Source organism: Nerophis ophidion, linkage group LG23, assembly GCF_033978795.1.
Source record: "Nerophis ophidion isolate RoL-2023_Sa linkage group LG23, RoL_Noph_v1.0, whole genome shotgun sequence".
NCBI lineage: Eukaryota > Metazoa > Chordata > Actinopteri > Syngnathiformes > Syngnathidae > Nerophis > Nerophis ophidion.
In genome coordinates, this window is record NC_084633.1 from 3762114 (window position 1) to 3785894 (window position 23781).

The 23781-nt window shown below is 39.5% G+C and overlaps 1 protein-coding gene across 1 annotated transcript; it reads left to right on the forward strand.

Moving 5' to 3' along the window:
* si:dkey-110g7.8 (GTPase IMAP family member 8) lies at positions 1-16944 on the forward strand. The gene is given in 7 exon segments (XM_061885089.1): positions 1-469; positions 4808-5142; positions 5144-5373; positions 5442-5539; positions 5601-5732; positions 8911-9501; positions 12391-16944. Coding segments are annotated over 7 exon segments (1491 nt in total). The 5' UTR covers positions 1-438; the 3' UTR covers positions 12465-16944.
* The last annotated feature ends 6837 nt before the right edge of the window (positions 16945-23781 follow it).

Below are 23781 nucleotides of genomic sequence, written 5' to 3' on the forward strand. Positions count from 1 at the left end.
CTGGCTGCAGTCTGCATCCTGTGCCCACTGATGATGATGATGCTGCTGCTGAGCAACAGCGTTCTCTGCTCAATCAAGGAATAATGACATCTTCCTGCTCGTGCTGCAGCACGGATGGATAAATGAGGCAAAAAGGAGTACACAGAAGAGGAAGAAACCCAAAATAGTGGAGTGAGGGGTTAAATGATTGCCCAAAAAAAAAAAAAGAGAGAGAGCAGAGTTTGAACGGCGAGGGTAGACAACAGAGAGTGCTGCAGTAGAATGACGGTCAGGGAGGAATTGAGCTGCCACCCTTCTGCACCCGACACAGGATCCATCGCAGGCGCCGCTCGCTCCTCTCCCTGAAGGGGCCGACGGGAGGGATCCACCGTGGAGGCGAGAAGGAGACGAAGGAGGGGGGCGGAGGAGGAGAACGCCAGAGGTTCTAGTACACACAAGATGGCTGCTGTGTCCTCTGTCTCTGACACTGGTAAGTGTGTTTTCATCCTTTTGCCGTGCTGAAAAGTTGTCATCCTCAGTCCTGGATGTGAAACTGTTGCTTTAGTCCCCCATGTGTTCAGCAGCGAGGAAAAAGATGACTCAATAAACCCTGTTGTCCTCCCCATATTACGCCCCCCTTTTTATCACCCCTGCAGAGGGAGCGGATCGTACACATTTTCCCACCTCGCTGTTTTATCGCAGCGTGCATCTCAGGCTTGTAACTTCACTTATTAGGATATAGTCGTTTTTGTGCATTTGGTGCGCTCCAGGGAACGTGTCCAAGGGTCCTCCTCTCTGACCCACATTCCTTTTTGGATGGAGGCGAAGCAAAAACGGAGGCACGCTGAGAGGGAGATTAAGGAGGACTACGTTTGAGTCGGTAAAGGAGAAGAGTTCTAAAGCAGCAAAGGAGTTCCCAAAGATAAGGACTCAAAACTTAAAGCTGTGTTTCCAGTAGAGTCTAAACCAGGGTTTTCTCCGACAAGTACACTATATGGCCAAAAGTATTTGTCCACCCATCCAAATGATGAGAATAAGGTGTCCTAATCACTAAGCTCGGTGTATAAAATCAAGCACTTAGGCATGTAGACTGTTTCTACAAACATTTGTGAAAGAATGGGCCGCGCTCAGTGATTTCCAGTGTGGAACTGTCATAGGATGCCACCTGTGCAACAAATCCAGTCGTGAAATTTCCTCACTCCTAAATATTCCAAAGTCAACTTTATTATAAGAAAAGTGAAGAGTTTGGGAACAACAAGAAGTCAGCCACCAAGTGGTAGGCCACGTAAACTGACAGAGAGGAGTCAGCGAGTGCTGAAGCGCATAGTGCAAAGACTTTCTGCACAGTCAGTTGCTACAGAGCTCCAAACTTCATGTGACCTTCCAATTACCCCACGTACAGTTTGCAGAGAGGTTCATGCAATGGGTTTACATGGCCGAGCAGCTGAATCTAAGCCATACATCACCAAGTCCAATGCAAAGCGGGGGATGCAGTGCTGTAAAGCAGTGGTCCCCAACCTTTTTGTAGCTGCGGACCGGTCAACGCTTGAAAATTTGACCCAAGGACCGGGGGTAGCTGTTATTTTTTGTTTTGTTTTTCTTCATAAAGTGTGCTTACGGACTGTATCCCTGCAGAATGTATTGATCTATATTGACATATAATGTATATATTGTGTTTTTTATGTTGATTTAACAATTTAAAAAATGTATTTATTTTTTTATTTCTTGTGCGGCCCGGTACCAATCGGTCCGCGGACCGGTACCGGGCCGTGGCCCGGTGGTTGGGGACCACTGCTGTAAAGCACGTCGCCACTGGACCCAAGAGCGCCTTCTCCGGAGTGCTGAAGCAGGCTTTTCCATCTGGCGCTCTGATAGACGATTCAGGATTTGGAGGTTGCCAGGAGAACGCTACATTTCGGACTGCATTGTGCCGAGTGTGAAATTTGGTGGAGGAGGAAATATGGTGTGGGGTTGTTTTTCAGGAGTTTGGCTTGGCCCCTTAGTTCCAGTGAAAGGAACTTTGAATCCTCCAGGATACCAAAACATTTTGGACAATTCCATGCGATGGCACTTCAAGCTCCTATGTGAGTAAAGGCAGGTGGCCAAATACCTTTGGCAATATAGTGTAGATCAGGGATATTCGACTTAATTGTGGAAGGAGAACTTTTTTTCTGACGCATATTCTTTTAATCTTTAATAGAGCTAACCGAGTCGTCAATTTCCAGATTCACCATGTTAGATTTATTCGACAGTGTGATTGTTTAAAGCAGGGGTGTCAAACTCATTTTTGATCAGGGGCCACATAGAGAAAAATCCACTCCCAAGTGGGCCGGACTTGTAAAGTCACAGCACGATAACTTGAAATTAAAGACAACATCAGATTGTGTTCTTTGTTTGAAAGTAGAACTAGCACATTCTGAAATTGTACAAACCATAATGTGGTTGTTTTTCTTTTACAATTACCTGTTGCAGTTAATAGTAAATATACTTTATTTGTCGTTATTTATATTTTCTGAACAAATGATGTGATAATGTTCTTCAGTCAACTCATTGGTGTTAATTTAATCTATCAAGATAAAAAAATTATATGAAAATCGATTTACAGTATATTATTTATGTAGTTTGATCATTTTCCTCGACTGATGTACTAACTTAGTGTGGTTTATTTTGTACATGAAGCATCCCCTACAAAGTTATAAATAATTTTTATTGTGACATCCAGTGGACACATTTAGAACAGCTGTTTCTTTCGTTTTAAAAATTTCAGGATAATTTATATACTAGCAAACTCATCCCGCGGGCCGGATTAAGCCCGTTTGTCGGCCTGATCCGGCCCTTCGGCCGTATGTTTGACATCCCTGGTTTAAAGCAAATAATTCCCTCATGCCCATAAGCAGGAAGAGGAGAAATACTGCCACCTGTGGATCCTCGCAAAATATTTTCCTTTGTCCCAAGGACTGATATTCTTTTCAAAGTAAAGGGGGTTTGGGTTGTCTTTGTCTTGTCTGACACTGGTTTCCATGGTAACAGCTCCTTTGCTGGCTTGCCTTGATGATTACTGCCGCACCAAAATTCCTCTTGCCCTCATGTCAGGGATGTATTGTCCATCTATCCATCCATTTCCTACCGCTTGTTCCCTTCGGGATCACGGAGGGCACTGGAGCCTATCCCAGCTGCACTACGGCGGAAGGCGGGGTACACACTGGACAAGTCGCCATCTTAGGGCCAACACAAATAGTGTGTCTTTTAATATGTGTGACTTTAAAACTAACCATTTACAGTGACACCTAATGATAGCCTGCAGAAATATGACTGTAAGATCAATATAGGTTTTTTTTTAGGTGTATGTGTTTGCTAGCAATATATGTAGTTAGTAAAGATGTCCGATAATATCAGCAGGCTGATATTGTAGGCCGATAAATGCTTTAAAATGTAATATTTAAAATTTAATATTGCTTTCGTCCTCTCCAAGGTTCTCATAGTCATCATTGGGTCATCATTGTCACCGACGTTCCACTGGGTGTGAATTTTCCTTGCCCTTATGTGGGCCTACCGAGGATGTCGTAGTGGTTTGTGTTGTGGTTTGTGCAGCCCTTTGAGACATTAGTGATTTAGGGCTATATAAGTAAACATTGATTGATTGATTGAATATCGGAAATTATCCATATCGGTTTAAAAAAGTAAAATTCATGACTTTTTAAAACGCCGCTGTACGGAGTGGTACACGTATGGAGAAGTACAGAGCGCCAATAAACCTTAAAGGCACTTCCTTTGCGTGCCGGTCCAATCACATGATAGCTACGACTTTTCACACTCACAAGTGAATGCAATACATACTTGGTCAACAACCATACAGGTCACACTGAGTGTGGCCGTATAAACAACTTTATGCGCTACACTGTGAACCCACACCAAACAAGAATGACAAACACATTTCGGGAGAACATTCGCACCATAACACAACATTAACACAACAGAACCAATATCCAGAGAACCCCTTGCAGCAATAACTCTTCCGGGACGCTACAATATACACCCCCCGCCACCTGGAAGTCCCTAGTCTAAACCTGTGTTTTTAACCACTGTGCCGCGGCACACTGGTCTACTTTGAGATATTGTTTGGTGTGCCAAATTATGCAATTTCACCTAAACGGTAAAAATATTTTTGACAAACCAATAATTATAATCCGCAAATTACATGCCGTTGTTGAGTGCCTGTGCTGTCTAGAAATGAGCAAAGTAACCGTGTAATATTCTTCTATATCAGTAGGTAGCAGCTGGTAGCTAATTGCTTTGTAAGCCTACTTTGAGTAAAGAGAATGAACGATGCATGAATGGTTGTGGTTTGAAGTCATATCGAAAAATTGCATTAGGTATTTGATGAGAAGGTCCTGGGTTCGATCCTGGGCTCGGGATCTTTCCTTGTGGAGTTTGCATGTTCTCCCCGTGACTGTATGGGTTCCCTCCAGGTACTTCGGCTTCCTCCCACCTCCAAAGACATGCACCTGGGAATAGGTTGATTGGCAACACTAAATTAGCCCTAGTGAGTGAATGTGAGTGTGAATGTTGTCTGTATATCTGTGTTGGCCTTGCAATGAGGGGGCGATTTGTCCAGGGTGTACTCCGCCTTCCGCCCAAATGCAGCTGAGATAGGCTCGAGCATCCCCCGCGACCCTGAACAGGACAAGCGGTAGAAAATGGATACATGGATGGATGGCTGGACTTTATATTGCCAAGTTTCCTTTTTACATTTTCTGCTAGTGTTGTGCCGCTGGATTGGCTCAAAAAAGGCGGAAAAACACTGGTCTAAACAACGGATGTTCCTTAGTTTCGACAGGGGACCCAAGGGGTCGTCACCCTCCTGAGCGCCGACTGCTTATCCTCGGGGGTCCAAAATCTGGTAAGACCTCGTCAGCCAACACCATCCTGGGGGAGGAAGTCTTTGAGGCGGGGACGGAGACCACTCACAGCAACGTGGGTCAGACGGAGATCTTCGGTCGTCGGGTCACGGTGGTGGACACGCCCCCATGGCTCATCCCCAGTGACGCGGAGGACGACACTGAAGCGGACGATAACGGGAACACAGCCGCGGAGTCCGAGAGCCCGTCGAGGCCCCCGCCCAGCCTGGATAGCGAGGGCCCCTGCATGGGGGCGATCCTGTGCCCCCCCCGGCCCGCACGCCATCCTGCTGGTGGTGTCCGTCACTCAGCCTTTCACAGACACTGAGAGGCGGGCCGCCGAGGAGCAGCTGGGGGCTTTGGGGGGAGGAACCTGGAGATACTCCATGGTGCTCTTCACTGGGGTGGACAAGCTGCAGAAAGGGGTCTTCATTGAGGAGCACATCGCAAACACTGGAGAGAGCCTCCAGTGGCTGGTGGAGAGATGTGGAAGCAGGTACAATCCTGATACTCCTCTTAAATGATTAGAAGACACGTCATCGCCGTATGTCCTTCTACACGCAGGTACCACGCTTTCGACAACAACTGGAAAGAAACGGAGGACACCACACAGGTACCTGAACTGATGGAGAAGGTGGAGGAAATGATCACCGACAACCAAGGTTTGTTCATATCTGAAGTCGTATTTTACTACTCGGTATTGAATGCTTCGTGTCTGCGCAGGCTGGTACTTTGAGGTGAACGAGCTGATTCTTCTGGAGGAGGAGCAGGCGAGGCGAGCACTAGAGGAGGAGAGAATGAGGATGGAGGAGCACGCCAGACAGAGGGAGCAGATGATTGGAGGACCGCCAAGAGGTACCAGGAAGCTGATGTTGCGTTTAATGTGTGCAAATGGAGGACATCACACAATAATCTAATATTGGACATTCAAACTAACCAGTTTTCCCAGGTACAAAAAATGTCCAGGTTTCCACAGAATTTTCGCATTTGAATTGCACTAAGTACAGTATAGATCTCGAAATCATGTAAGTTGGTGCTTGACACATGCTAACTGTTAGCATTTTAACATTAGCAAACACACTTTTTAAGCTTATTGTGCAAGAATACACCTCAGAGTCATAAAAGTTGCTACTTGATACACGCCAACTGTTGACATGTTAATGTTAGCATGGTCGTCTATTTAGCTTATTATGCAGGTATACACCTCAGACTCATAATTTGGTGGTTGGCATGTTAACTTCCTCAAATCAGCATGCAAACTTTTATAGCTAATGTTACAGCTATTCAGAGTATATTGACACATGCAAACTGTTAATATGTTAGTGTAAGCGTGCTAGCTTTTTTTAGCTGATTTTGAAGGTGCACACCTCAGAATCATAACTTATCACCAGAACTATGTAAGCGTCAATATATACCTTGATGGTGCAGAAAAAAGACCATATATTTTTTTAACCGGTTTCCGAACTCTAAATGGGTGAATTTTGGCGAATTAAACGCCTTTCTGTTTATCGCTCTGAGGCGATGTCGTCAGAATGTGACGTCACCAAGGTAATACAGCCGCCATTTTAATTTTCAAAACATAGCAAACCCCGGGTCTCAGCTCTGTTATTTTCCGTTTTTTCGACTATTTTTTTGGAACCTTGGAGACATCATGCCTCGTCGGTGTGTTGTCGGAGGGTGTAACAACACTAACAGGGAGGGATTCAAGTTGCACCACTGGCCCGAAGATGCGAAAGTGGCAAGAAATCTTCCGCCAGACCTCCATTGAATGTGCCGGAGTGTCTGCACATTTTACCGGCGATGACAGACATGGCACAGAGATGTATGGATAACCTGCAGATGCATTTGCAACGATAAAGTCAACAAAATCACAAAGGTGAGTTTTGTTGATGTTGACTTATGCGCTAATCAGACATATTTGGTTGCGGCGTGACTGCCAGCTAATTGATGCTAACATGCTACGCTAATCGATGCTAACATGCTATTTACCGGCGGCGCTAAAGCAGACATGGCACAGAGATGTATGGATAACCTGCAGATGCATTTGCAACGATAAAGTCAACAAAATCACAAAGGTGAGTTTTGTTGATGTTGACTTATGCGCTAATCAGACATATTTGGTTGCGGCGTGACTGCCAGCTAATCGATGCTAACATGCTACGCTAATCGATGCTAACATGCTATTTACCGGCGGCGCTAAAGCAGACATGGCACAGAGATGTATGGATAACCTGCAGATGCATTTGCAACTATAAAGTCAACGAAATCACAAGGGTGAGTTTTGTTGATGTTGACTGCCAGCTAATCGATACTAACATGCTATGCTGATCAATGCTAACATGCTATTTACCGGCGGTGCTAAAGCAGACATGGAACAGAGATGTATGGATAACCTGCAGATGCATTTGCAACTATATTACTTTTCCTTCCACCCACATTTAATGCGAAAAAAACACTTACCAATCGAAGGATTTAAGTTTCTCTAGTGTCACAAGATGCGAAAGTCCTGATCGTTTGGTCCGCACATTTTACCGGCGATGCTAACGCAACTATTTGGCCATGCTATGGCTATGAATAGCGTCAATAGCTATTCGCTCAATAGCTTCAGTTTCTTCTTCAATACTTTCATACTCCGACCATCCATTTCAATACATGCGTAATCTGTTGAATCGCTTAAACCGCTGAAATCCGAGTCTGAATCCGAGCTAATGTCGCTATAACTTGCTGTGGTATTCGCCATTGTTTGTTTGTATTGGCAGCACTGTGTGACGTCACAGGAAAATGAACAGTGTCTTGGCAGAGAGCGAAAAAAAGGCACTTTAAAGCTTTTTTTAGGGATATTCCGGGACCGGTAAATTTTTGAAAAAAACTTCAACAAATACAACAAGCCCCTGGGAACAGATTTTTATTGTTTTTAACCCTTTTGAAATTGTGATAATGTTCCCCTTTAAACATTAACACATGCTAACTGTTAATATGTTAATGTTAACATGATAGTTTGTTTTAGCTTATTTTGAAGATGTACACCTCAGAATCATATAGGTTGGTACTTGACATGTTAATCGTCAGCATGTTAACATGCTAACATTAGCATTCTAATTTGTATAAAACTTATTTTACAGGTATTCAGAATCATATAACTTGGTATTGCCTCATGCTAACCGTTAACATGTTAAAGTTAGCATGCTCGTTTTTTCAGCCAACTTTGCAGGCAAACACCTCAGAGTCATATAGCTTGGTACTTGACACATGCTTACTGTAAGCATGCTAACGTTAGCATGTTAGATAACTTTGCAGACATACGCCTCAGGGTCATATTTCCGTGCTTGACGCATGCTGCTAATGTTTGCATGCTAGCTTTTTCAGCTCATTTTGCTGATACATGCTTTAAAGGTAGTTTATTTTGTGAATCCAATCTATCTGACGGGCGCACGTTGCCTGTTAGTTCATTTTAATTTGGCTTGGGCTTTTCAGCGTTCACACAGAATTTCTCCTGAAATTGCATATTGTAGTTATCCATTATTGCTCATAAGATATCCCAATTAATAATCGGTAAGAATCCTTGTACGAAAAAAACTTAAAAAATATAATTTTGGGGATTTTTGATTATTATATTCTTAAATACGGCATCACACAAAACAAACTACATCCCTTATATTTGCGCAGCTATTTCGTTGTATTTCGTTTCAAGAGTTGAAAATCATGTTTCCCCTTTAACGAACTGCAGCTCCCCAGTGCCGGGAGCACTTATACAGCTCCAGACCATGATGCTACCACCACCATGCTTGACTGTTGGCAAGACACAAGTATCTTGGTACTCACTTATGTTGACAGATATTTAGACAGTCATGCCATTTTCAGTGGCTAGTAAATCTATACTGCTATACAAGCTGTACACTGACTACTCTATAACGTCTATCTAAGTTGACTTACTATAGTATTATACTGTAATAGATAGAAAATGAATTTATAGTGCTACAAAACCTCTTATTCTCACTTCATCGTTTTTTCCTTGCTGTACCTGTGTGGGCAGAATTGAGGTTGCTGTTGTTGGGCTGGAAGGGTGTTGGAAAAAGCTCCGTGGGGAACTCCATCCTTGGTCGTCGGTACTTTGAGTCAGGCCAGGAGACCGACCTCTGCCTCCGGAGGCAGGCGCTTGTGTCCGGTCGCAGGGTCACCATAGTGGACACCCCTGGCTGGGACTGGTTCTCGGTGCGGCGTACCCCCAAGCGCATCCGCCAGGAGTCGCAGCGTGGCGCCGCCCTCCTGCGCCCCGGACCGCACACTCTGTTACTGGTTCTCCCGGTGGTCTCCTCCCTCACGGCCAGGAAGAGGAGAACGCTTCTGTCCCACATTGAGACCCTTTTCGGTGACGGCGCCTGCCTCCACACCATGGTACTATTCAGTTGTGGCGACTGGCTGGGCCGCACGCCCATTGAGGAGCACATACTCAGAGGGGGCCGGGAGCTGCAAAGACTGCTTGAGTACTGTGGGAACTATTACCATGTCCTGGACAGTAAAATCCCTGGCAAGGACAGGAGCGTCTCAAACCTCCTGGATAGGATTGAGGAGATGATCAGGGAGAACGGTGACAAGGCCTTCCTTCCTGTGCAGACTGAATGGCGTAAGTCCGACCTTTTGAATTTCACCTCCAATACAAGAGCTCTGTCAAATAAATACATGTTTATTATTGACACTGTTACAGAGGCTTAATGTTACTAAATTATTTTTGTATTGCTTTCACTGAAATATATCATATTTGGTGGTGTTTCTTTTATTACAACTCCAGGATTAGAGCTTTGGTGTGTTGTATGTTGTGCATTATAACAATGCTTGAGATCTACACTTGGGCCCAAGTTATAGCTTCTTCAGTCAAAGGGTCAAAAAGTTGCTAAAAATTTTATTTACCAGTTGAACTGCACTGCATATTCAATGTAAGAGTGTCCGGATCTGATACTGATATCTGTCCTATATCAGCAAAAAAAATTGTATCGGATTATAGCTTCTTGTAGATTAGTAAATTGATTTACAAAAGGTAAACATGCTAGCAGCTACACAACAGCTAAGCACACAATAGCATACTATCTAAGCATGGGTAAAAAGTGTCCCTAATTGTGCATTATTGCAGTCTAAAACACTACATTTGTAAATATAAACAAGCATTAAATTGTTTTAGTTGCATATTACTTACAGGTACAAAGTCTCCAAGGCAAAGAAAGTATTTAGTATCACACCTGTCTGCATCACTTAAATTACTGCATCATGAGCTTAACTTCATGAATTAGTGTAGCGTGGCCACTAAGTGTGTACAAAAAAAACAATTACCACTCCACTTCAACTTAAGACAGTATAAGTCCATTTATCCATTTTGGTTATGGTTTTGATTATGTGTATTTGAGGGCCCAACAACCCCCCCCCCCCCCCCCCCCCCCCCTTTAACAGAGACACAGCCTATTTTATTGATTTTGGTTGTGATTTTTATTAAAGTGCAACATTTTGCTTACATACAAGAGTATATTTTATTTGTATTATTTGTTTGCTTTATTTAACTTGGTATTTAAAAGCTTACATTTCAATTACAATGTTGAAATATAGGAGAAATACAAGTTAACTGCATTTGAAAGGGTATACATTATTCTAATGTATTGTCATCTGGTCTCAAAAACATACCGGCTATAATATCGTTTTCCGGCAATACTTTGTAGGTCAATATAACGTCCGGGCCTACGTGCTATTACTGTTATTACTTTGTAGTGTCGAATGTTAGAAAAGGCTCGCTCGAGTGCAATTACTCAAACAGAGAACAATGGCAGGTAAGAAAAACACTGACCTATTTATTGTTAAACGTTTGAAATTGACTTGTGCTGTCTTTAAGTTGAAGTATAATAGTAACTGTTTTTGGCGACAACTGGTTGCCACATAATTAGTGAGGTAAGCTAATGATATAGACATCATGTATGATTTCAGTTCAAAACTTGGGAGACAAACATTTTTGCAGCAAATTCCTAAAAACACTGGAGTGCTTCTGTTGTATAGAAGAACTTAGACCACTGTAAACACATTGGCAGATCCTTGCATTGACATTTTAGTCTTGCTTGAAAACATATACCACTGTGGTGTTCCTCAAGGTTCCTAGGTCCTCTTTTTTTCATCATTTGGGCTATTGAATTTGTGGCCCACAAGTTTGGTTCAAAAAACTTGTGAAAGACTCACATTTGTGCTTCAGATTCTTATAAACACAAGAGTACTGTCATTATATTTCACTAGCTTTTTTTGCAAAAGGTCCTTCAACACTCTAACATGCTATATCGACTAAAGCCAAGTGTTTACCATAGAGGAGGCTGGTTCTCCGGAAAATACAAAATATGAATAATTGTGAAGGAAGAAGTCCTGCACCCCGATCCTTACATTCATATGTGGCCCTCAAAACAATTTAGTTGAATTTTCCTGATGTGGCAAGATGAACGATCGGAACACATTTTATTAAATCCTTCCAAATGCTTTGAAGATCTGTAAAAAATATGCAGTTATAACTATTTGATACGTGTGTATATGGATAATTGTTTTAGACTGCTATGTTGATCAATTGACCATGAATTGATTTACTTAAACAAGTTGACAAACTTATTCGGGTGTTACCATTTAGTGGTAAATTGTACGGAATATGTACTGACCTGTGCAATCTGCTACTAAAATTTCAATCAATCAATCAATCAATCATATTAAGGACACTTACTACATACAGTAAAGGCCAAACGTTTGGACACACCTTCTCATTCACAACACGACTGATGGTCCCAAACCCATTGATAAAGCAAGAAATTCCACTAATCAACCCTAATAAGGCACACATACCAAGTGAAAACCATTTCAGGTGACTACCTCTTGAAGCTTATGGAGAGAATCCCAAAAGTGTGCGAAGCAGTAATCACAGCAAATGGTGGCTATTTTGAAAAAAAAACACAATACAAAACATGTTTTCTGTTATTTCCCCTTGTTTTGTTAAGTACATAACTCCACATGTGTTCATTCATAGTTTTGATGTTTTCAGTGACAATCTACAATGTAAATAGACATGAAAATAAAGAAAACGCATTGAATGAGAAGGTGTGTACAAACTTTTGGCCTGTACTGTATGTCTAGCTTATGTGCTATTGTGTGCTTAGCGGCTGTGTAGCTGCTAGCTCCTAGTAGCCTATAGCCTACTATGTTTGCCTTTTGTAAACAACTTCACTGAAATAGAAGACCGAAACGTGTGTGCTTATTGGAGGAACTGTAGATGCTAACTTTGTAATACGCTGGACTGTTATCTGAGATTTTAGATGCAGGCCTATATAATGCGATCCTTGTTTTTTTGCTGACATCCAATTGGATCAGGACACTCCTAGTTATATGAAAACCTTATCTGAAGATGTGATACTTGGTGAAAAATTATTTTTTGACGCATGAGCCCCTGTGCTGTTTGTGCCTTGTCGTCAACTCTGCATAATGAGATTTGTGTTGCATTTGACAGTGAGCGAGGAGAGCTCCTACTCGTCCGACAACACGGAGCCCGAGGACGATTGTCGAGGATGCGAGCTGCAGTGATGAAGGGTGAAGAAAGCAAAGTGGCCCTGTGTGAGTGTGTGTGTTTACAGTTATTTTTGAGTATCCAGTAGGCCCAAACAAAACCTTATGTACCTTTAACCTCATCTAGATATTTATTCTAGACCGTTGTAGGAAATAGAGGGTATTGATAAGTAGCAATGGTTGCTTGGATGTAAAAGACACCTTTCTGAGCTGTTTATGAATATATTTTATGAATATATTTACATGGTTAAGACTCGTGAGTTGAAAGTCTGCATTATAAATCTAATCCGTTTAACAACACGAAGGGGATTTGTTTAAGATGACATTATCAGAAGCAGGCAGCTTGGGAGTGTTTCCTTCTGTTTTGCACATTTGATTTGATTTTTTTTTATTACATCCCCTGCTCTTTGATCCTTTGGATCAAACGCTTCAGAGAAAACGCTGCGAAAGAAAAACATTGAATGCCAACTCAAAACACGGGCATCGTGCCAACAGATGAAAAACGTCTGCCAATGTTCATTTGGAGCAAACCTGATCTATTGTTTTAGAACTATGAATCTTGAGTGGTATTTAAAAAGAAAAGATTCCTTTGTTAATATTTGATTAGTTTCCACTGTAGGAGACATAGGATATAGGATTGTATAGCACTTTATTCTCATTGCACAAGTACAACCAAATTACATTTTCAGCACAGACCCGTTCAAAGGCAGACATAGACAGAACAGGAACGCTGATGGGTCGCCACTAAAGAAAGATTGATCCCAGGCTAGGTCCTTATTTTAATTTAATTTTTTAAGGAAGGGTTGAAGTGATCTCGCTGGGGCGTAACCTGCCACACTGATAGAAAAACTACAGACGTGGGCCACATGATAAATCTTAAGTGGTTTGGTTAAGAAAAAGAAAAAAACAGTAATATACTTTGGCGTAGTTTGCTTGGCATTGGGACCACCGAATATGTGCCGTTTTCTCAAAATAAACATACATTTCTGTTTAAATCTGATCATACACATATTTAACTACTCATGATGTGTAATAGCCCGTCTGTCTCTGGCAATATTTTTCTTTGACTACGTCTAGGGATGGGTACCCAATTCCATCAGTTGTACGGGGTATCGATTAACGTGAAATCACAAAATGCCATATTTAGACACCTTTGTTGCATGTGACGTCACATCCGGCTGCAGACTTAAAAGCACATGGCCGGTAAACAAGTAGTCAAACACTTAGAAGTAATGACACAATTTTTTCATGCCAACAAAGCAAGAAGAAGTCGTTAAAAAAGTACAATAAGGCTTTAGTTTTGGTAATGCGCTAGCTCTATGCTAATTTACATGGGATTTGCCATAGACATGCTACTGATTAGCGTTAGTGATTTAATGTGGCAATTTAAACACCTCCAAATTTGGAAAACTACACCTACGATGCTTCTGTCAATCAAACAGCTGGTGTGCAATAAGTACAATAAATACAGTGTAAACACTTTTTAGGGCGCAACAAAAGACTAGATTCAGCTGAATGGCCAGGACTACTTCCTGGCTAAGAAAAAACAATTAGTCTTCACACTACTGCCATCTACCATCTGGGAATTGCAAATGCATGCAAAGTCGACTAAAAGAGTGTTTTGAGATAAGAGCTGCGTGTAATTGGCAAAGCAATTGGAGCCTTGGGGGCATACTGAAGCAGAAGGAGTTTAACACCAGCCAAGAATGTTAAGATGAAATCCAAAGGGTTAACATTAATTCATGATAGAATGGAAAAGCTGCTGATGGTGTGTTTGACAGAAGAGCAGCTGGAGGGAGATTCCTTAGTGTAGTTGTTTGTAGTACATTCTATTTTATTGTTTTTTTATACAATATTTCTCATCTGAAAGTTAGTTTTTCTTCTCTAAAGGCATGTAACATGTTAAAATGTAAATCAATTTAAATTCATTTCAGTGGTTTGACTTAAGAGCGCATCACAGAAGCAAAAGGTACCACTGTATTTGCGAATGAGACTCAAAAGTATCAGAAAACAAAACATAAGTTTTTACAAAAGGCTCAGTGTTAAAAGTTCCAATAAAAAAATAAGATTTTATTATTAAAAACTGTATGTAAGGCTCTACTTTTTAAAATGCCCCAGCTCGATGCTAATTTACATTGGATTTGCCATAGACATGCTACTGATTAGCGTTAGCGATTTTACATATATCATATTGAAACTGTTTACATGTTTGAAATAAACGTCAACCTACCAAATGAACATTTATGAACACATGAACGCACAAGTACAAAAAATGGATTCTATTATTTCCCCGATACCGGGAATCGGTACCCAATCGGTCAGATGTGAAAGGGCACCCACCCCTAAATATTCGTAAATTCTAAAAGCTTTTATCCGTGTTGTTTGTTCCGTGTTTATAGCGTCTATATCGGAGCTCAAGTGAACCGCGCCAGGGTCCTCATGATGGCACCAAAAGTTGCTTTTAACCGAACCAGCCTAAACGCGCGTCAGTGCTGCCGCAACCCCCAGAAGGCGGCCCTTGACTGCGACGCTGCTATAATCATGGTAGTCCATTAAAGGAACGGAGTCGTGAACATCCTTCTCATTCTCAGATAAAACCATAGAGAGGACGTTTGTGCTAACGTTGCCCTGGCTATATGTGCCTCAGCATCAAAAAGCCTCGCTGCAAGGCTGTGTCCAATAGAAGACGTCAAGCTTTGGCATGCTACGGAAACCACATAACCTCATGAATCACTGGAGCTCTAATGGGGCTGCCATGTTTTTTCTATTTCATCAAGAAATCTGCTATTTACATTGTCGAGATCTATATAAATATATCTATAGTCACCTGTCTGAGGCATGTTTGGACGATGCATGCAGGTAAAAAAGGAGTGCCTGAAAAAAAAAATTCCAAACTCAGAAACCCCAAACCCAGTGAAGTTGACACATTGTGTAAATTGTGAATAAAAACTAAATACTATCATTTGCTAATTATTTTCAACTTATATTAAATTGAATGCACCGCAAAGACAAGATACTTACATTCAAACTGGAAAACTTTGTCATATTTTGCAATTATTAGCCCATTTGGAATTTGATACCCGCAACATGTTTAAAAAAAGCTGGCACAAGTAGCAAAAAGGGCTGAGAAAGTTGAGGAATGCTCATCAAACACTTATTTGGAACATCCCACAGGTGGACAGGCTAATTGGGAACAGGTGGGTGCCATGATTGGGCATAAAAGCAGCTTCCATGAAATGCTTATTCATTCACAAACAAGGATGGGGCGAGGGTCACCACTTTGTGAACAAATGTGTGAGCAAATTGTCCAACAGTTTAAGAACAACAACAAGGAATGTAGGGATTTCACCATCATAATATCATTAAAAGGTTCAGAGAATCTGGAAAAATCACTGCACGTAAACGATCATATTACGGACCTTCGATCCCTTAGGCGGTTCTGCATCAAAAACCAACATCAGTGTGTAAAGGATATCACCACATGGGCTCAGGAACACTTCCGAAAACCACTGTCAGTAACTACAGTTTGCCACTACATTTGTAAGTGCAAGTTAAAACTATATTATGCAAAACCAAAGCCATTTATTAACAAGACCCAGAAAGGCCGCCGGCTTCGCTGTGCCCAAGATCATCTAAGATGGACTGATGCAAAGTGGAAAAGTGTTCTGTGGTCTGACGAGTCCACATTTCCAATTGTTTTTGGAAACTGCATCTGTGATGGTATGAGGGTGTAATAATGCTCAAGGTATGGGTAACTTACCTATTTTTGAAGGCACAATTAATGGTGAAAAGGTACAAACAGGTTTTGGAGCAACATATGTAGATATCCAAGCAACGTTATCATGGACGCCCCTGCTTATTTCAGTAAGACAATAACAAGCCATGTGTTACAACAGCGTGGCTTCGTAGTAAAATAATGTGGGTACTAGAATGGCCTGCCTGTAGTCAAACAGTCTGCCATTGAAAATGCAAAAAAAAAATAATGTTTCTCAGTTCGAACATTAAATATCTTGTCTTTGCAGTCTATTCAAATGAATATAAGTTGAAAAGGATGTGCAAATCATCGTATTCTGTTTTTATTTACGAATTACACAACGTGCCAACTTCCCTGGTTTTGGGTTTTGTACATCCCTCTGCTTGAATATCTGACATCACATCCCTGTACTTCGACAGCTGCAAGCATTTTCAAGAGGAAAATACTTTTACACGCACCATATTTCTATGTGACTTATGTCGTGCTGTAAACTGTAGGCTCTATGCTTTCCTGTCGTGACGTAGCCTAGCGCAGCGCTTACAAAGCATGAGTTGCACTGTATTCACACTGTCAACGTTGTTAATGTTGCTTTTAGTCGCGCATTTTTGTGCACTATTCTGTAAGTTTGGACACTTCACTGGTACCCAAAAGTGACGTGACTTGCTGTGTTGTCCCTCTCCATGGTGATTACGTCGTCATCAGCACTTTGGTTCATTGGTATAAAAATAAAAAGATACGGACATATTGTTGTGTATGTTTGGCTTTTTAAAAATATAAAAATCAATTCTGTCCTTAAGGAAGAAATTGTAAACAACAATAAAAAAAGATCAGGTTTTTACAGCATTTTTTCACAGTAAAATATTATAATTAAAATGTTCTATTATATTACAACAAATGACTATATTCTTTTATCTCACAGCAATTAAATGTTATTTCACAGTCAAAAAAAAGAGTCTAAAATTTCAACAAATGACTGTGAAAATTACAATATCCCAAGAGTTCACATTTTTTTAATGTTATTTCATAGTAGACTATGTAATCAAAATGTACTGTAATATTACAACAAATTACTGTAAAAATTACTATATCCCAATATTTCACATGATTTAAATGTTATTTCACAGTAAAATACTGCAATCAAAATGTACAGTAATATTACAATAAATGACTATATTCTTATATTTCACAGCAATTAAATGTTATTTCACAGTCAAAAACAAAAAGAGTCTGATGTTACAACACATTACTGTGAAAATGTACAGTACAGTATCCCAATATTTCCCAATATCTAAATGTTATTTCACAGTAGAACATCATAATCACAATGTACTGTATTATTACAACAAATGACTATATTCTCATATTTCACAGCAATTAAATTATTTCAAAGTCAAGAAAAGAGTAAATAGTCTAATATTACAACAAATTACTGTGAAAATTACAATATCCCAATATTTACCATTATCTAAATGTCATTTCACAGTAAAATATTGTAATCAAAATTGACTATAATATTACAACAAATGACTATATTCTTAATATATATCAGCAATTAAATGATATTTCACATTACAATACTGTAATCAAAATGTACTGTGTAATATTACAACAAATTACAGTAAAAATTATAGCTTGATATTTTACACCAATTAATGGTTATGTCACAGTAAAATACTTTAATTAAAATGTACTGTAATATTAGTGAAGTGAATTATATTTTATATAGTGCATTTTCTCTAGTGACTCAAAGCGCTTTACATAGTGAAACCCAATATCTAAGTTACATTTAAACCAGTGTGTGTGGCACTGTGAGCAGATGGGTAAAGTGTCTTGCCCAAGGACACAACGGCAGTGACTAGGTTGGCGGAAGCGGGAATCGAACCTGCAACCCTCAAGTTGCTGGCACAGCCGCTCTCTCTACCAACCGAGCTATATCAGGATATAAAAGTTATATCCTGATATTTCACAACAAATATTGGTTATTTCACAGAGAAATACTTTGATCAATATTAACTGTAACATTACAACAAACACTGTAAAATGTATGATATCCTTATATTTCACAGCAATTAAATGTTATTTCAGTGTAGTGAAGTGAAGTGAATTGTATTTATACAGCACTTTTCTCAAGTGACTCAAAGTGCTTTACATAGTGATACCCAATATCTAAGCTACATTTAAACCAGTGTGGGTGGCACTGGGAGCAGGTGGGCAAAGTGTCTTGCCCAAGGACACAACGGCAGTGACTAAGATGGCGGAAGGGGGGTCGAACCTGCAACCTTGAAGTTGCTGGCATGGCCGCTCTACCAACCGAGCTATACCACCCCAAAAATACGGTACTGAATGTTGTGTAACATTAGAACAGATTACTGTACAAGCTCGTACAAAGTATAACATAAATCACTACAAAATGATATAACATAAAATAAAGAATGGGGAATGTATTATTTATAATCTGAAAAATTAAATGTGTAAATTATAACGTGTAAATCATTATTTTATTAATGTCTTAATAAAAAATATAAAATAAACAATGTAATAAATCAAAATAAAATACTTTATTAATCCCAGAGGGGAAATTACAATTTTCAGCACAATCCCATTCAAGATCAGACAAACATTACAGGGAGACAGAACAGGATCGCTGACAGGTCTGCCAACTTCCGGCGCTCCTTACAAAAAAGGTGACATACAGGTAAACAAGTGGAGGGAATGGAAGGAAAAAAAATAAAAGATTAAAATAAAATAAAAAATAAAAAATAAAAAATCGGTCTAAGCCTGAGCCCCTGGAAAGGGTATCCAGTTTGAGGCCAAGCGAAAAAAAACAACTCATAGCCATAGTACACATCCCTCTTACATGACTGTAAGAGGGACACATCAAACATCAAAGAACACAAAGGACATGAAAAACATTGAAGTAGCAGAGCTGATGCAACCAGCCACTTCTAAATACATGGCCAGAGGCAGGAGCAGACCCATCAAAGCAACAAAGAGAGCCGAATCCACTCTCGGCCGCCCACTAACTCTCGGCCAGTGTCCAGTGCGCATGGATGAGTGAGGATACGTCCAAGGAGACCGAGGTGTCTGATACCTGCTCATTCAGCCAAGACAATGTGAAGACTGTCCGTCCGGGCGCTCTGTGCTAGCTCGGCAGTCCTGTTTCTTCATCCGCATCTCTTCCAGTCTCTCCAAACTGACTCTGGTGTGGCAGGGACCCAGCGGCTGGTCTCCATGGCCAAAAGGCTCCCGGGAGGCAGATCCAGAAGTCCATAAAAAATCACCGCAGAAGTCACGAAAATGCCACCCCTTGTCACACAGTCCCAAAGGGTCCCCAACCAAAAGACATACATACACACACATATATATATATATATATATATATATATATATATATATATATATATATATATATATATATATATATATATAACACATAAAAACAAGAGGGAAACACCAAATAATGACACAAGAGTACAGAGCTCCTGCCAACAGCTGCCACTACAGCTGCGCCATCTTGGGAAAAAAATAAAATGAAATAAAATTTTAAAAATACCAGCTATACATAAGTATTTAAAGGCCTACTGAAACTCACTACTACCGACAGCGCAGTCTGATAGTTTATATATCAATGATGAAATATTAACATTGCAACACATGCCAATACAGCCTTTTTAGTTTACTAAATTGCAATTTTAAATTTCCTGCGAAGTGTCGTGTTGAAAATGTCGCGGTATGATGATGCGTATGCTGACGTGTGGGCGTGACGTCTCGGGTTCTAGTGGACATTATTTTCCAGCCCGATCCAAGCTATAAGTAGTCTGCTTTAATCGCATGAAGTCAAAGTAGAAAGATGTAGGTGGGAAGTTTTTAGCCTTTAGCCACGTAAACACAGCCGGTGTTTATTTTCGAAAATTATGAAATGTGACCATATTTATTCATGCCCTATATCAAATGTCTCCAAAATGTGGCATGATGGCCATCTGTGGCCCTCAACTATTTTTTTTTAATTATCTTTTATTTTACACCTTCTACAGACAAGATAAACATGTCCTGTTACAAATTTTGTATTTTACTCATTTTGGATGTATATATGTATATATATATATATATATATATATATACATATATATATATATATATATAAGTATTTTGTCAGACACCGATTGTGCAAGTTCTCCCACTTAAAATGATGACAGAGGTCTGTAATTTTCATCATAGGTACACTTCAACTGTGAGAGACAGAATGTGAAAAAAAAAAAATCCAGGAATTCACATTGTAGGAATTTCAAATAATTTATTTGTAAATTATAGTGGAAAATAAGTATTTGGTCATTCATTCAAAGCTCTCACTGATGGAAGGAGGTTTTGGCTCAAAATCTCACGATACATGGCCCCATTCATTCTTTCCTTAACGCGGATCAATCGTCCTGTCCCCTTAGCAGAAAAACAGCGCCAAAACATGATGTTTCCACCCCATGCTTCACAGTAGGTTTGGTGTTCTCGGGATGCAACTAAGTATTCTTCTACCTCCAAACACGACGAGTTGAGTTTATACCAAAACGGATACATGGATGATACAGCAGAGGATTGGGAGAATGTCATGTGGTCAGATGAAACCAAAATAGAACTTTTTGGTATAAACTCACCTCATCCACCGTAATTTACAATTAAATTCTTTGAAATTCCTACAATGTGAATTCCTGGATTTTTTTTTACATTCTGTCTCTCACAGTTGAAGTGTACCTATGATGAAAATTACAAACCTCTGTCATCATTTTAAGTGGGAGAACTTGCACAATCGGTGGCTGACTAAATACTTTATATATATATATATATATATATATATATATATATATATATATATATATATATATATATATATATATATATTACACCTTCTACAGACCAAAAAAACATGTCTTGGATCAAAACAAAATGTTTTTAATTCTGTTTTACATTTATTTTGAAAATTCTACAGATCAAAACAAACCTTATTTTGCCTTTCACACATTTTGCATACAAAATAAACACATCCTGGAACAAAAAGAAAACTTGTTTAAATTTTGCACTTTACACAATTACGGATTTAAAAAAAAAATATATATATATATTTTAAACAATGTACAAAACAAATCTTTATTTTTTCTATTTTATACATTTTGCATTCAAAAGAAAATTATGGAGCCAGCCCAAACCCCCCCCTCAAAAAACTGGGTCTGCATGCAGTTAATATGCGGCCCTTGGAGGAGCAAGTTTTCCCTATGCCAGGGGTTCTCAAACTTTTTTCACCAAGTACCACTATAATGACCGACATTAAAACACAGTAGCGTAGTAGACCTTAGTATCGACTAAAAACAAGAGCGATGTTTTATTTAACCAGTACAACCAATATGTTTTGCTACAGGAACATTAAACACAGTTTAACACATTATTCAACGAAGTAATTATTTGTCATACTTCTAGATCAGGGGTGTCCAAACTTTTTCCACTTAAGTACGCAGATTGAAAAATCAAAGCAAGCGGGGGCCATTTTGACATTTTTTAAATTTAAAAACGGGTGGCCATTTTGACATTTTTTAAATTTAAAATCCAATATAATATATGTATAACCAATATACCTTTAGGCCTCCATTCAGGCTTGATCCCGGGGACCCCAAAGGGTTTTGGTCAAAAAAATATTAAAAACGTGTCATTATTCAGTATTATTTTGTTTTATTATTATTCAAGTTTTAAATCTCCAGATCAACATTATGTCCATCTGTCGATATAATGATTTTAAAGATTTAAGTTGTATGCTCTTTTTGTCAAAGAAAAAACACAAAATAGGCAATATTATCACCCAATATTTTTTCAAGTGTAATATTTCAAGTTAATATTAAAATTGGAGCCTTCAAAAGGTCAATAACTAATAACACTATTGATTATAATTCATTATTTTTTTTTTAGCAATTACACTTAAAAACAAATCACACTAAAATTATTGGGGATCCAAAAGGGTCCTACTCATTAAAGTGTTAAAAAATAAATTATACATGTTTTTACTGTTTACTTTTAACAAAATAATCTTGAGATCAACTTCAGGTATATCCGTCAGTTATAAGTTTTATTGTTGTTTATGTTTTTTGTTTGTTAGGCCCTTCTTTTAAAAAAAAACAGCTGTTTTTTTATGGCAAACACAAAATATGCAACAGTTTTCCCCAAAAATATGTCAAAGTGGAAAATTTAACGTGACGTAATTGGAGCCTTGAATAGGTTAAATAATTCATAATGACATTGATTTTGATTTATTATTATTTTTGAAAGAAAGAAACAGCCTGCATGGCAGCTTTGTGTTGTTAGAGTAAACATTGCCACATTTTCTTGTTACATTTCAATCGTATTTTTAAAATGTGCCGTGGGGTCGTTAAAAAATTACCCACGGGCCGCAAATGGCCCCCGGGCCGCAATTTGGGCACCTCTGTTCTAGATGGAGTCTGTGTACTCCCAATTTGAGAAGCACTATACTAACTGTATGAACATACAGCATCACCCCAACAGCATAGGTATTTTTCTGTTTTATAAGAATGGAGTTGTGCACCATCTCAAACTTGGCTTATTACCAAATATAGATTTTTTTTTTTTTTTAAGTAAATGGAGGCTAAAGTGTGGAGCAGTCCAAGTGTGCACAGCCAGAACCAGTTATAAGCTGAATGTACACATTTCTGCAGGGACTATTGAAGCTCTGCAGACGTCAGCACCAGCGTCAGCTTTTTCACGCACTTATGTCCTCCATGCCAGCACACCGTGGAAAAAAAACACGGAGACCGCATACGCCAATGTTGACACAAACTTAAAAGCGCATTACACCCAAACGCTGCATTATTGGTGACTCTTACTGCAGCATATTTATGTATGGCACTTTGTTCTGAGATTGTAAATCTTGATGGAATCTCTCATGAATACTGTATTTCACAGCCTTCCGGACTAAAAAGTACAAATACATGAGGTAAAAGTTTAGGCTTAGAATGATTTCTAAAATTTTGATTTAACTTTCACCGCAATGTTTTCAAACGCCGCCTCCAATTTGGTTTAGGACCCGGATGTGGACCCTCCACATCCGGGTCCTAAACCAAATTGTGATATGGATGAAAACAATGTTTCCATTCGGTCTTCAACCATAGTTTGACTTGTTTGTCCTGCATTCACAAGTGAACATTCAACTTGTGTTTTCTGGATTCACAAATCGTTAAACGAGCACTTACCTGTTTTACAAAAATAACGACTTCGCTGTGGGCTTTCGTAATGTCCGCTGCTAGCTCAACTCCGCTCCATGGGCACAGCACCGGACAATGACTGTGCTACATCAAACGTGACCGGAGAGCACACACAGGTAGTAATTGGTTCCGTTTTGTAGGAATTAACGCCAGTAAAAGAACATTTAACAGCGAGGGTGATATGTATGCATTCGTTACTAAAATGTTAATATGCAGGACCTTTCCTGGTTGCATTTATTACTTTTCTGTATCTGGGAGGAATTGTAATGCCATGAAGACAATTATTTACTATTTAATGTTACAAATCACTGCACAACACACAATAAAA